This window comes from Melanerpes formicivorus, unplaced genomic scaffold (genome assembly GCF_026170545.1).
Source record: "Melanerpes formicivorus ecotype bairdi unplaced genomic scaffold, bMelFor1.0.p_v2 SCAF_45, whole genome shotgun sequence".
In the NCBI taxonomy this organism is placed as follows: domain Eukaryota; kingdom Metazoa; phylum Chordata; class Aves; order Piciformes; family Picidae; genus Melanerpes; species Melanerpes formicivorus.
This window is the reverse complement of record NW_027142397.1, coordinates 2,218,838-2,233,110: the sequence shown is the minus strand read 5'-3', so window position 1 is coordinate 2,233,110 and position 14,273 is coordinate 2,218,838. Positions and strand designations below refer to the sequence as shown.

Sequence of the window (14,273 nt, the reverse complement as noted above, 5' to 3'; positions counted from 1 at the left end):
GTAGGGCTGGTGCTGACCCTCGAGGACACCATTTTCCATCACACCCAGTACAGTGCCCACACCCAGCACCAGCCTGGCCTGGCCTCAGCATTATCAAGGCTCTTGGGGAGCTCATGCCCCCATGACCAGCTGGTGTCTGGAGGGCCTTGACCGCTGCAGCTGTGGCCTCGATTCACCCCACCAGTGCCTCCACTCCCGGGTGGGTTATGGCCAAGTGCTTGCTCCTGCTCTGCCCATCCCCTCCCCGTCGCGGGATCCGGCCGGGCAGGGCTGCAGGGCAACACGTGCTCTGCAGAGCCACGTCCCAGGTGTCCAGGAGCAGAGTTGTCACCACACCCCCGCGCCCTGTCCTCCGCCGCCTCCCACCCCCTGGCTGGAGGTACTCGAGGAAACAGCCGCCGGGAAGCAGAGAGGGACGTGCTGGGATGAGATCTGAAAACCAGTGGGGGCGAGATGCCCATGGGCCAAGCAGCTCCACCGAGACCCCAGGGGGACTGGGGCGCCGGGCTTGGCCCTGCCAGGCGCGGCGCCACCGCGGGAGCGGCCGCGCTGGCTCGGGGCCGTGGCACGACGCCGCTGCCGCTCGCTGGGCCCCGCCGTCGGTGCGGGGCGGCTGGATCTGCCCTCCGCCGGAGCAGTCGATCCTGCTTCACTCCTGCCAGGCAGCTGGGGCTGTCCTGCAGCTCAGCCACCCCTTCGGGCTGCTGCTGGTGACCCTGCCGGCGCCGCGGCTGCTGCCAGCGCTGACTCGCTTGGCACTGGGATGCTTCGTAGCCCCGCAGGTGAGCCCTGGGCACCTCATGGCTTATGGCTGCCTTCAGCACAGCCCTCCCCAAGCCCCTTCCAGGCCTGACCCTGCTCCTGTCCCCCTGCTGCCTGCTCCTGCCAGGGCTGCTGGCCCAAATCGATGGGTGTTCTAATTATCCTGGCCTGGATGGGGGAGGTGATGGAGGGGGAGGGGGGGAGAATGGATGGGCTGTGTGGGGAGCTGCTAGGTGTTTTGGGGGGAGCAATGGGGGTTCAGGGTGGGAGACAGGCAGAGGGTGCTCAGGGAAGCTGTGGACAGGCTGGGGGATCCCCCTGTGTAATGGGGTTGAAGAGTGGGTAGCCGGCATCAGGGTGCTCTGAGGAGCCGTGGGCAGATAGGGGGAGTGCAGGATGGATCGAGGGGTCCCCGGTGCTGGATCGGGGGTGCCCGGGGAGGAAGGTGCTGGGGTTGGGTTGGTGCAGGGGCGGGTGGTGCCGAAGCCGGTCCCCGGAGCTGCGAGAGGCGGTCGGGACCCCCCCGCCGCTCCGTGCCGCCCCGGTGGGCAGGGCCGGGGGAGGTGCCGCGGCGGCGGGAGCGGCGGGAGCGAACGGCGGGGCCGGGAACGGCGGGGCCGGGAACGGCCGTACCGGGAGCGGCCGTACCGGGAGCGCACGGCGGGGCCGGCAGCCGCGGGGGGGCGAGAGCGCACGGCCGGGGCCGGGGCCAGGGCCGGGGCCGGGGCCGGGACCGGTAGCGGCTGCGGCACCGGGAGAACCGCGTCCTGCCTGCACCGAGCCGCCGGGACCGGGACCGGAGAGCTGCCGGGGGTGAGCGGGGCCGGGCTGCGGGAATGGGGGGTGCGCACCGGAGATGGAGCGGGGAAAGGCGGCGGATGGGGCGGGGATGGAGCTGGGCAGGAGCACGAGCAGCAGGAGATGGAGATGGAGCGGGGATGGAGCAGGGAAGGCGGCGGATGGGAATGGGGATGGAGCGCGGAAGGGAGGCAGCAGCTGCCGCGGCTGGGCTGGGGCTGCGGGCACCGGAGGATGCCAGCGGAAGCTGGGCAAGGGGGGAGCCCAGCCCAGCCCCGTGCGCCCCTGCCGAGCTGTGCCCGCACCCTGCTGCCTCCCGCACCTGCTGCTCCCCCTGCCCGCCCTGCTCAGCCCCCGCAGCCCCCCCCCAACCCTTCGGGTTCCCCAAAAGCAGGGCGAGGGCTGAACCGCTGGGTGCTGGTGTCAGGGCTGTGTTGGGGGGAGACGCAGATTTGGGCCAGGATTGGTGGGGTTTGCGGGTTTCAACGAGGGGTGAATGACTCATGGAATCCTTTTCTCCCTCATGGAATCCTTTCTCCCTTTCTTGCAGGGCTCTTTCGGTTGGGGTTGGGGTTTTGGTTCTGGGTTGTTTTTTTTTTGGGGGGTGGGGGTCTCTTTGTTCCTGTTTTGCTGATGAAACGATGGGAATCAGGAAAGGCTGGGAGCGGTGGAGGCGGCTCCTCAGCCGCGGCACCTCGGCTGTAGGAGTCTCAAGCATTTCGTGTGCATTTCTCCTGGTCGAGCGCTTAGAGGACACAATGAGAACGATTTGAAATCCGCCTCATGCGAGGTGCTTGCTTGCCCAGCGTGTGTGCGCGGCGCAGCTCGCCCTGTGTGCCGCGGAAAGCTCAACCATTTCCCCCTTCCCATCATTTAATGGTTTGCCCTTTTGTTTCCCCCCTATTTTGGTGTTTTTTTTTTCCCCCCAAACCTCGCTCCCATTCCGAGAAGGGAATCGCTGAGGGTACAAAGGGCAGTGCCCATCTGATGTCTTCTTGTAGTGAGCACAAAGAAATCGAGCCCCAAAGGATGGACTTTGCTTTGTGGGAATGAGCTGGCGCTGGGGGTGCCAGCCTGGCCACTGTGTCTTGTCCCCCCCAACCTCTCACCCCCCATTCCTGGTTTCCCCCAGCTGTCAGAGCAGCAAGGGGGACGCTGAGGTGGCATTTAGGAGCTCTGGGAGGGCCGATTCACTTGCCCAGGAAGGTGCTTGGGCACAGGCATGAGGGCAGAGATGCCCGTGGCGGGGTGATCCCTTCTCCAGTACCCCCAACACCCGCGGCAGGGAGGGAACCGCGGCCGGCGGCCCGGTGTCAAGCGCTGTTTGCTCCTTCTGCAGGCTGCCACCCGTGGGGACGTCCTGCCAGCCTTGCTGCCCGCACCCTGGGCCATGTCGTCCTCCGACGAGGAGACCCTCAGCGAGCGGTCGTGCCGGAGCGAGCGGTCATGCCGGAGCGAACGCTCCTACCGCAGCGAGCGCTCGGGCAGCCTCTCCCCGTGTCCCCCCGGGGACACCCTGCCCTGGAATTTACCCCTCCACGAGCAGAGGAAGCGGAAGAGCCAGGACTCGGTGCTGGACCCGGCCGAGAGGGCTGTCGTCAGGGTGGCAGGTAAGCCCTGTTCCCTGGCGGCTCCCCCCGAGGGTGGGTGGACGGAGCTCCCTGGGCTCCCCTCGAGGTGCCCGAGATGGTCGTGGGATCATCCCCGTACCCCGCTGCTCCGCAGGGATGCTGGGGATGGATGGGATGAGGAGAAGGAGGATGGATGTGGCCTTCGGTGGCTGAGGGCCAGGGTGGAGGTTCGGCTCTGCGATGGCTTTGTCCTCTCTGATGGCTTTGTCCTGTCCGGGCAGGGCTCGCCGCGGGTTGTTTGTACCCTCGGCAGGCTGGGGTTAAGCGATGACTGCGCACCCAGTTGGGTGACATTAAAACACCTAATTAAGGACTAAGTGGCTCCTTGGTGGAACAATGTCCTTGGCCAGACTCCGGGGAGGAATTTCCCCTGGGAGGTTTGTGATTCGCACCCAGCCGAAGGAGCCGGGGCTGCTCCTGGTGGAGCCGGGGCTGCTCCTTCCCCGCGACGGTGCCTATCCCAACACTGTGGTCACTGGAGACCCCTCGGGGTCCCTGTGCTGCTGGGTCGTGGAGGGGACGCTGGCCTGCGTGTTCCCTTGCCTGGAGTGCTCCCACAGTACCCCCTGGCTGCTGTACCATCCCAGGGGAAGCGATGGGGATGGGAAGGAGAATCTGAGACAGGGGTGGACCCACCGTGGCTCCTTTCCCAAACACTGGTTGGTGGGGCTGGTGAGGACACTGCGCTGGGGTCACCAAGGAGGGAGGACAGAGGAGCTTCACTCAAGGCCCTGGATGTTGGAGCTGGGAGCTGCTGCTTCACCTGGGACAAATGGCCCCTGGGGGCTTTGATCTGTGGCTGCTGGGCTCTGGCCCCTTCTCTCCACACCTCGGGGCCTTTGATCTGCTCTCACCGGAGCAAACAGGGCTATGGGGCCATTTGAGGGCCCTCCACTGAGTTCTGAGCAGGCTGCTCCCAGCTGCTGCCCCAAGGGAATTCCAGAGCCCAGCTGGAGGTGGGCATGATTGTGGCAAAGCCCTGGGGCACCCACCCACCCCTGCCCACCCCTGCCAGCACCCAGCTGGTGGGAAAATTGACCCCAGTGCTGTACTCCACACTCTGTGAGGCCTTAGATTGGGAGTACTGGGGAGGAGGAGAGACCCTGCTAGCACATGGGCAGGTCCCACAAGGTCAGGGGAAGCAGCGGGAGGCTGGCTGCCTGCCCTCCATGCCCACCCCACATGGGCACTGTGGGGTGTGTGTGGCTCTGGCTGTGCCATGGTGCTGCTGGGGCAGGTTGTGCCATCCCAGCTCCAGGCATCTCGGGGCAGGAAGAACCAGTTGAGTCAAATGAGGGTTCTCAAGAAGGTGCTGGCTGGGGCTGGGGGAAGCAAATGTGCAGGGTGCGGCCAAGCCCTGCCCCAGACACCAGCACTGCTGAGGCTGGGGGCTGGCTGAGCTGCTGGGGTCCCACCACTGCTCATGGACTGGTCAGGCTGCCCAGGGAGGTGGTGGAGTCCCCATCCCTGGAGGTGCTCAGGAAATGTGTGTCCCTGGCACTTGGGGCCATGGTTTAGTGGCTGTGGTGGTGTTGGGTTGATGGTTGGACTCAATGGTCCAGGAGGTCTTTTCCAATCAAAACCATTCTATGAATCTATGATTCCACACTCTGGAAACCCCCATCCTGCTGGGTACTGAGCACCCTCCACACCTCCAGGGCTGGGGCTTGCTGAGCCATTTCCCCAGCTGCCTTTCTCCCTTCAGGGCCAGGCTGCTGGGCTCCCACCATCCCCATCCCTGCTCATGGACTGGTTCTGCCCTGATCAAAAAATCTCCCATCCTGCTGGGTGCTGAGCACCCTCCCTTAGCCCAGGGGCTGGCCCCTGCTGAGGCACAGCCATTTCCCCAGCTGCCTTTCTCCCTGCCTGCCCGGGATGCTGAGCGTTTGTCGTCAGGCTGGCTGGATCCAGGCCGTGATGAAAGGCAGGGGGGTGGCACCAGATCAGCTCCCCTGCAGCTTCCCCATTAAAAATAACTGGAGAGGTGCAGCCAGACAGGGGCTGAGCCGGGAAGAAAGAGTTTGGAGACAGTTTTGTGTCACCAGGCTTGGAAATGAGCTGAAATATTGATTGGGCTCCTTGCATAATTCAGAGGGAATGTCTGCAGCAGGCTGGCTGCCCCCCACCCCCTGTCCCCTCCCAGGGCTTGGGGACCAGGGGTTGGTGGCTGGTGGGATGCGTCCAAAGGGGGCTGGCACCACCTGGTGTTGCCTGGGGAGGGGGACAGGGCTTGGCTCGCTGGCACCCCTGGGAATGGAGCCTGAGCATTGTGAGGGCTGTGAGACCCCATAGAGGTGGCACAGGAGACATTTAGGTGGTTGAGGGGGGGACACACGGATCTGGGGTGCTCCTAACTCACTGCCCATGGGGGCTGATGGTCTCTGCATCCCTTCTGGCCATCAGAGCCAGGGAGAGGAGGACACAGCTGTGCCCTAGGAGGGGACACACCAGTGAGGACCTTGTGAGAGGGGCTGGTGTCTTGGGGGGGCTGGGACATGCTGCTGCCCGCCCTGGGTTTTCTGTACCCCCGGTGCTGGACTGGGGCCCCAGGCAGCCTCTGGAGCCATTCCCTGCTTTGCTGGCATTGTCCTGGAAGGTGATGACATGGGGAGGGGGGAAGTGGCAGAGGGGGAGGTGGGGGGTGGCAGAGGGGGACGTGGCAGGTCAGAGTTGGGCTCTTGGCACCTCGCTGTTCTGTCTTGCTTCAGCAGCTTGGCAGAGGCTGATGGCCCTGGGGGAGCTGCTTGGGGTAGAAAAGGCTTTTTCATCCTGGACCTGTTGGCACTGGGTCCTGCCAGGGGTCACCGCGGGGTGCAGGGGGGGTGCTGGGGTGTGAGGGGCTGGGGAAGGGGGCTGACGACAAGGGGTGAGCAGCAGGGCAGGGGTGACAGGAGAGGCGTCGCAGGGGCTTCCCAAGGGCTGTGCTCGGCCTGGTTGAAAAGGCTCCTGGGAGTCCTTTGTCACCCGGGAGCGACACCCGAGGCGCTGGCAGAGGCAGCCTTGGCTGAGCAGGGAAGGAGCTGGGGGGGCCGGGGGGTGACTTGAGCTCCATCCTCGGGACGTGGGAACAAAACCTCCTCACTCCCTGCTGCCTTGGGAGCCGCGAAGCCGCCCGCTGGCGGGGCCGGGGCAGGATTTGGGCATCGCTCCCGACGCCCGAGGAGGAACTGGGAGGTGCCAGCTGGCGGCTGCGGAGTCCCCTTGGAGGCGTTTTTGGGTCAGGTGGAGGTTGGGAGCGCAGGAACCTCTGCAGGGGCCGTGCCCGGTGGGGGATGTTCTGCCCTCCCCCTCCTCCCCCCCGGGCGGCTGCCCCTCGCTTCGGCACCTGCTGGGCGACATTGAGATGTTAATTACTGCTCCCAATTAAGGTGCCGCCGAGAAGGGGAGATGCCTCCAAAGGTGGGGTGAAGAGGGTGGTCTGTGTAACCCCCACCTCAGGCTGGTGGCTGCGGGAGGAAGATGAGGATGATGAGGATGAGTATGGAGGTGAGGGTAAGGATGAGGATGAGGGTGAAGATGAGGATGAGGGTGAAGATGGGGGTTAAGGATGAGGATAAGAATGAAGATAAGGGTGAGGATGAAGATGAGGGTAAGGATGAGGGTGAAGATAAGGATGAAGATGAGGGTAAGGATGAGGATGAGGGAGAAGAAGAGGGTAAGGGTGAAAGTGAAGATGAGAGTAAGAATGAGGGTGAAGAAGAGGGTCAGGGTGAGGATGAGGATGAGGGTGAGGATGAGGATGAGGGTGAGGATGAGGGTGGTGGCTGCTGCTGGCCTCTCACCATCACACAGAGGGATGTGGGGTGTAGCTCCCCGCCCGGGGGTGCCCCTGGGAGGTTTGGGGGCGGTCTCCCCTGGGTGACGGTGGGGAGACACTGGCTGGCTGCGCCGAGCAGGCTGGGGCTTTTCTGGTTGCCATGGATACCCAGCTGGCAGAGCCTGGCCCTCCGGTTGCCATGGCAACGGTGCAGCCAGGGTGAAAAAGCAGCATCTTGTGGTGGCCAAAGAGGGCTGGGATTTGCCCTGGTGGGGGCAGGGATTTGCCCTGGTGGGGGCAGGACTACCCAGGTGGGGGGGATCTGGGTCTGGCCTGGGCACAGGGAAGGAATTTGGTGTTGGCTGAACAGGAGGTGCTGGGAAATGAGGTCCCTGGTGTGTCGCCCAGGCTGCGGACAGCCACCTCTGTGCCCCCATAAGGGCTGTTTTGGGGGACACTGGGGGGGGGGGTTGGCTGTGTCACATCCAGAATTGCCAGGCCTGGCGGGGCTCAGTGGGGTTATGGTGGGTGAGGGGGTGCCAGGCAGGCACCCTATCTCTGTTTTCCCGTTGAGGTTTACCCCTGGTTCTGCTGTGCCCCTTGGCAGGGTCCTCTATCCCCACCTCCCCAAGGTGATGCCAGGGGGCTTCCCATTCCCCCGGGGCTTGGCATCCCCTGCACCCCATTCCTGTACCAGCTGGAGGTTTGGTGGCAGTGGGGACAGACCCTGAACCAGGAGATCTTTGGGATCTTCAGGAGTGGGGTGTTAGCAGCCCCTGGCACCCCACAGGTGGAATGTGGGGCTGGGGCCCTGTGGGGCTGCACTTGGTCCCTGGCTTTTGGGCCAGTGGCTCTCCCACAGCTGCTCCTGTGGGGTGCAGAGCCCTGATGCTTGAGGCCAGTGGGTGTGGGGCCAGAGCAGGACCCTCATCCTGGTGGGCAGCAGGACTGGGTCAGCTGAGATGCCTCCTGGCTTGGTGGGGCTGAGCACTGGGATGCACTGGAACGCAGTGGTCTGGGCCCACTAGGATGCATCGGGATGCAGCACTCTGGGTGAACTGGGGTGCACTGGGGTGCACGCTCTGGGGTGCACTGGGGTGCAGAGTTCTGGGGTCACAGGGCACGCTGGGTGGCTGCACTCTGGGCTCACTGGCCTGCACTGGTTGCCACCAGGGAACGCTGGGAGGCTGCGGGTCGCCAGGCGGCAGTGACGACGCTGGGAGGCGGTGGAGGGCCTGGGGGGGCCCCGGTGTCACGGGTGGCCCCGGCATCACGGGTGGCCCCGCCTAGGCGGTGTCACCTACCAGGGCCTCCACCCAGTGTCCCCTCCCAGTGTTCCCACCCAGTGTCACCTCGTGGTGTCCCCCCACCCAGTGTTCCCCCCCCCGGTGTCACCTGTTGGTGTCCCCTCACCCAGTGTCACCTCCCGGTGTCCCACCCACCCGGTGACTCCTCCCGGTACCACCCCACCCATTGTCACCTCCCGGTGCCCCCCAGCCGGGGCTACCCCTCGCCGCCGCCAGAGGTCGCGGCAGGGCCGGGGCGGATGTCAGGGGGCGGGGGCCAATACAAGGGGGTGGAGCCGACGCGAAAGGGGCGTGATCAACAGTGGGGCGTGACCAATGAGAGAGGCGGAGCCTACACGGAGGGGGCGGGGCAGGCCGGAGGGGGCGGGTCCGCCGCGCCGGGGGCGGGCCGTGGTGGGCGGGGCCTGTCCCGGGGGCGGTGCCGCGGGCGGGCGGCGGCGCGGGCGGAAGCGGGGCTGGGCGCAGAGCGGGCGCAGTCCGGCCCTGGCCGCGCCGGCAGCTGCACCGGGGCGCCGGCACAAAGGGCCGCCATGGCCGGCTACGTGCCGGGGCAGCTCCCGGCCAACCTCAGCCAGGAGAAGGAGTTTGTTCAGGCCTACGAGGACGTGCTGGAGCGTTATAAAGGTACCGCGATCGGTGGGGCCCGGTGTGGGGCCTGGAGTAACCGACGGGGACCGCCCCGCGGGAGCTTGAGCCGGCGCCGTTCCTGTGCCCGTGGCTGGGGCTCGGGGTTGGGGGGTGGGTCGGGTCTCGTCTGGTTGCCGTGGGTGGGATGGTTGGGGCGAGCATCCCCCGCGTTGCTCAGCGGCAGCTACAGTGACCCTGCGTGGGGTGTTCCCGTGCGTGGGGTACCCGAGGGAACAGTGTCCTCTGCGTGGGCTGTCTCCGTGCGTGGGGTAGCGAGGGGCAATGTTCCCTGCGGGGGCTGTCCCCATGCGTGGGGTACCCGAAGGAACAGTGTCCCCTTGCGTGGAGTGTCTGGGGTCTCTGGTGTCTCCTGAGTGAGGCACTCGAGGGGATGCCCGGCGTCCCAGTCTCTCTGGTGTCCCCCGCGTGGGGAGTCTGAGTGTTCCCTCCGTGGGGTGCCTGGGGTCCCAGTACCTAAGCTGTTCTCTGCATGAGGTGCCTGGTCTGTGTCCCTGTGTCTGAGCTGTGTCCGAGGGCTGGATAGCCTTGGTGTCCCCTCCGTGGGCTGCCTGGGGTCCCTGTTGTCCCCTCCGTGGGCTGCCCAGGGGCTTAATGTTCCTCTGTGGGGTTCCTGGAGTCCCTGTGCCACCCGCATGGGCTTCCCGGGGGCAAAATGCCCTTATGTGTGGGTGCTGGACTTCTTTATCCCCTGCGTGGGGTTCCCAGGATCCCCGTGTCCCCTGCATGGGCTGCCCAGGGGCTCAGCATCCTTGAGGGGAGGTTTCTGGGGTCCTGGGCTCTCTGCCTTGCCCGCATGGGCTGCGCTATATCCCAGCACCTCACCTTTCCTCCCCGAGCACCGCAGCATCTCCGTGCCCTTACCCTGGGGTGGCATGAGATCCACGGGCACCCCCATCTCCCATCTTTACTCTGGGCTGCCCTGGTCTCCCCATAGCCCCGCGTGGGGCTGAGCTGCACCTCCCTGAGACATACCTGGGCGGGGATGGAAGGCTGAGGTGCTCCCGAGGCCCCGGTGTCGGTACCGGCAGTGAGTGTGCAGTTTTGATGTCAGTGCCTCGTCTCCGGGAGTTTTGTGCATTTCCATTCTTCTCCTTCTCCTCCTTCTGTTTGTTTTCCCTCTTTGCTGCAGGGATAGACTTGTCTCGAAGCCCAGATTTCAGCCCCACAGAGCTCCCAGGGCTCAGTTTTGTAACTTTAGCAGCCAAGACTCTTTAAACCGCGGATGGCTGAGCGGAGCCGAGCCTGGAGCTCACGGCTCCCGTTTCCTTCTGCTTCCTTTTCCTTCCTCCCTGCCGAAAACAGGGAATAATGAACACCCTCCCCCGGCTTGCTCCCTGATCCAGAGGGTGCCGCTCAGACCTCCCAGGGGTGGGAGGAACAGGGCAGCCTGGCTCTGCTTTCACAGGCAGCAGGGGAGTGAGAAAAGCCTCTTTGGGTGCTTTGGAAAGGGGCTGGGTAACGTGACCTGGGCTTGTCCGAGGGCTTGACAAACTTTTTATTAAGGAGAAGGCTGCTTTGATGTCGTTGGGCTGAGCGTGGAGACGCGGAGGAAACGGTGCAGCAGCTGCCAGCGGAAGGAGCTGCCTTTTGCCTTGGCCTTTTGCTTTTGTTCCAAGCCAGGAGCTGCAGTTGTGGTGCCTGTCGCTGCTGGTCCTGGCTGGGGAGCATCGCTGGGCTGGGTTCCCTCTCACCCAACGCCAGGCTGCAGCTCTTGGTGCCCTCATTAAGCTGGGATCCCCCCCCCCCCCCCCCGCCCCGTGAAGGAGGTTTGGTTGGTTGGTTTATCTTTTTTTTTTGTAGGTCAGAGCTAATTTCAGCACTGGGTTATGGTAGTTGCTTGGAAATGCCCTGCTGGGTGGTGTTTGATCTGGTTTGTGGTGTAGGGGAAATGAGTGTTTGTGCTGCAGAAATGCTTTGCTTTGCCTTTGACCCCTTCCCAGCTCCCCCCCTCCCCCCCTTCCCCCTTCCCAGGACATCTCCTGTGTGCTGCAAGCCCCCCACTTTGGGTCACTGAGCTTTGACTTGGCTCTTCCCTGCTTTCCTGTTGTTTTTTCCTGCTATCTGGAACAAGTTTTCCGCTGGCTCATCCCCTCCCCCTCTTAATCCTGCAGAAATGGAGAGGTTTCCCCCAAACGTGGCTGCTGAGGGCTGAGCACCGAGAGGTGGGGCTTGGGCTCTTCTCTTTCTATCACCTGAGACTAGGCAGAGGAAATGACCTGGAATTGTGCCAGGGGAAGGGTTAGGTTGGAGGTGAGGTAAGAATTTCTTTGCTGCACGAGTGGTCAGGGACTGGCAGAGGCTGCCCAGGGAGGTGGTGGAGTCCTCAGCCCTGGAGGGGTTCAAGAAACCTGTGGCCATGGCACTTGGGGCTGTGGTTTGATGGCCATGGTTGGGTTGGTGGTTGGATTGGGTGATCTTGGAGGTCCTTTTCAACCAAAACCAATTCTGTGACTCTGTGACAACCAGGAGGTTGATGTCTGGCTCGTGGTGGCCACTTCATACCTGCTGCATCCAGGACTGCTGGCACTGGCTTGTGCTATTGGAGGGCAAGGAGGAAGCCAGGACTGCAAATGCCTCCCAGCCTGTCTAGCAGACAGCTCCACTCCTTCTGATAGGAAAACAACCTAAAAACCCCCAATCTGAGCAGCAGGGCCTCCACCATCCAGCAAGCTGGGCCGAGGCTGGAGGCTGGTGGCACAGGAAAGGTCCTGGGGCTGGCACAGCGAGCTGTGGATCCTGCCCTTCTCCAAGGAGCTGGAGTGAAGCAGCTGGCAGATCCCTGTGGTTCCTTTCTTTATCCAAACACCCACCTCAGGCAGAGCAGAGCTGGGGGGGTGCAGGGTAGGTGGGTGCTGCAGTGCTGCCATGCTCGTGGGGTGCTCCTGCTCCCAGGCCTGCCGGGGGAGGAGGTTGGCAGCGGCGTCGTGAGCTGGCGTGGGCACTGCGGGGGCACCCCCGGCCCTGCTGCCGGCGGAGCTGCTCTCAGGTCCTACCTGATGCTGCACCCTGGTCCTCAGGGGGTTGATTGAGCAGGGGGATGGGGCTCAAAGTGGGCATTTGGGGGTGTGTGGAGGCTCTGGGGCCACCCCACAGTGCTTGGAGCGTGGCAGAGCTGCCCTGCTCTTGGCTTGCTGTGGCTGCTGGTGTGCCCGGTGGGCACAGCACCCTCCAGGGTCTGCACCTACAGCCTACCACCCAGATCTTCACCAGGCTGCCCCAGCTGAGAGCCAGCAGGGCAGTTTCCCAGGGAGGTGTGGGGTGACTCCCAGCCCTGCTTTGCTTCCCAGATGGGTCGTGATGCCGTGGCACATGCCAGGACCTGCAGCTGGAGAGAATGATCACAGCAGCCTGGGGGGTGGCAGTGGAGCTGTCAGGGACCCCTCTGGATGCTGCCACCACGGTGTTGGTGGAGCTTTCAGGGACCATTCTGGGTGCTGCCACCATGGCACAGCCAGCAGTCACAATCTGGGCAGGAGGGGATGCCCTGATCTGTCCTCTCTGGGGTGAGGTTGGAGCTCTGTGGAGCCTTCTGGGTGCTGCCACCATGGCAGAGCCATCGGTCAGAGGGAGCTGGGCAGGAGAGGATGCCCTGATCTGTCCTCCTGTGGGTGCTGAGTGGAGCTTGGCACCAGAGGGCTGCTGTTTATCCCCGTGGCCTGTCCCTCCCGTTTGTTTTGGCCACTTGCTGTGCCCTCAGGGAAGCAGGAGGTGGCAGCTGGCTGCGCGGTGGCAGTGCAAGGGTGGCAGCGCTGGCAGCGCTGCTGGGCAGTGCTCAGCACGGGTCACAGCCCTCTAAACATTAACTCATCGACCCTGCTGAAATCCTTTCTTTCCAATAATCAACTCTTCTCCTTTTTTGGGGGATCAGGGGTGGAAACCTGGAGCTGGAGTGCCCTGGAAACCTTTTCCCCAGCCCCGGTGCTGTCTCTGCCTGCTCCGTGGTGCCCAGCACGTGGCCTGGCTTGTTTGAGCTGGGAGCATGGGATGGCTTTGTCACCTTGACTGCTCGACCTGAGTCGGTGCTGGGGAGGGAACAACCTGCTCAGGAGCTGGAGAGGTGACCCCAGGGTGGGATCCTTATATCTGGAGTACCTTGGAGCCCTGCTTGTGGTTGGTGGGCAGCAGTCCTGGCCATGCTCATCTCTCAAGAAGGTTTCTCTGTGTGTGTGCTTGTGGTCTTGTCTGCTGCTCTAAGAAATGCCACCAGAGGTGTGGGGACCCCAGTGCTGCAGGCTTGGAGCTCCAAGGTGCCCCCAGGTCCTTGAGCTGAGCATGCAGAGCTGCCTCCCCACCTGGGGCTGTTGCTGCTGGGATTTCATCCTGCGAGGATAAACATCGTTGCTGGGTGGTGCTGAGCAGGCTGCAAGATGCCTCTGTGGTCTGCAGGAGTGCTGACAGGACTGGCAGCGTGCTGGTGGCTCCTCACAGGGGGAGAGGAAGCCCTTCTTCCTCTTCATGCCCCACGAGGAGGGGTGATCGTGGCAGTGGAGAGTCCCCGGTGCAGGGAAGCTGGGAGCTGCTGGTTTGTCATCAGCAGGGTGATTAACGTCTGATATTTTGGGGAGGCATGTGGCAGTTGCTGACTTCCCTGGGACAGGGGGAGGAGCAGGGACCGAGGGTGGGCTGAGGAAGGCAGCAGGAGCCTTGGGCTGCCCCCCCAGGGCATGAGGGCATGGTGGAAGGAGCTGGTTTGCTGCCGTTTTTTTTGGCCAGGAGGGAAATGAAGTTGGAGGTTTTTCAGGTGAGAGGATCCACCCTGCCTCGCCTGGCCAGCGTTCTGCTGCCTTCCTGCTGCAGTCATCTCCATTCCCAGCAGCTGCTGGTGCCCCCTGGGCTGGCCTGGCCTTGCTGAGGGCACCTGCCTTGCCCTGTATCCCGCTGGCATCTCCAGCCACAAAAGCCACGGCAGCAGTGGCAGTGCCACGGTCATCAGCGGGGAGCCAGGGCAAAACGGGGCCAGGGCTGAGCCCTGCTTGCAGGGCTGGTGGCTGCTGCTCCTTTCCATATGAGAAAAGCCCCTGGGGAGGTTGGGGCTGTTGGTGCACCTGCAAGGTGCCCCTGGTACCTCCCTGGCATGGGTACCAGGAGGTGTGTGACTCCCGTGCCGGGAAGCTTTGATCTCCTTTCAGCAGCCAGCTCCTGCTGAGCTGCCTCTTGGGGCAGGGCTCAACTGTTCTGTGCCCACCTTGCCCTGCCCCCCTTCCCCCTCCCCGCCTTGCCCTGCTCCCCCCTCCCCCTTGCCCTGCTCCTGGCGTTCCTGTCGGAGCCTTTTCCTTCCTGGCTCCTGCTTCAGGGTGAGACTGAAGTCTTTGACCTCAGTCTGCTGGTTTCTGGCCAGTCTCCTTTCCAGGCTCGTCTTGCTTGTGTCAG

The 14,273-nt window shown here is 63.8% G+C and overlaps 1 protein-coding gene across 8 annotated transcripts in view; it reads left to right on the top strand.

Moving 5' to 3' along the window:
- Positions 1–2,919: 2,919 nt before the first annotated feature.
- MACF1 (microtubule actin crosslinking factor 1) overlaps positions 2,920–14,273 on the top strand; it is a 186,907-nt gene continuing 175,553 nt past the window's right edge. For 2 of the 8 annotated variants that reach the window (XM_068159206.1, XM_068159207.1), the window contains exon 1: positions 2,920–3,170. In XM_068159206.1, the coding sequence (XP_068015307.1) occupies positions 2,951–3,170 (220 nt within the window). In that variant the 5' untranslated portion in view covers positions 2,920–2,950. Of the gene's footprint in view, positions 3,171–8,719; positions 8,880–14,273 lie in introns of those variants that run through there. The other 6 variants (XM_068159209.1, XM_068159208.1, XM_068159210.1 and 3 more) reach the window with 5 other exon arrangements.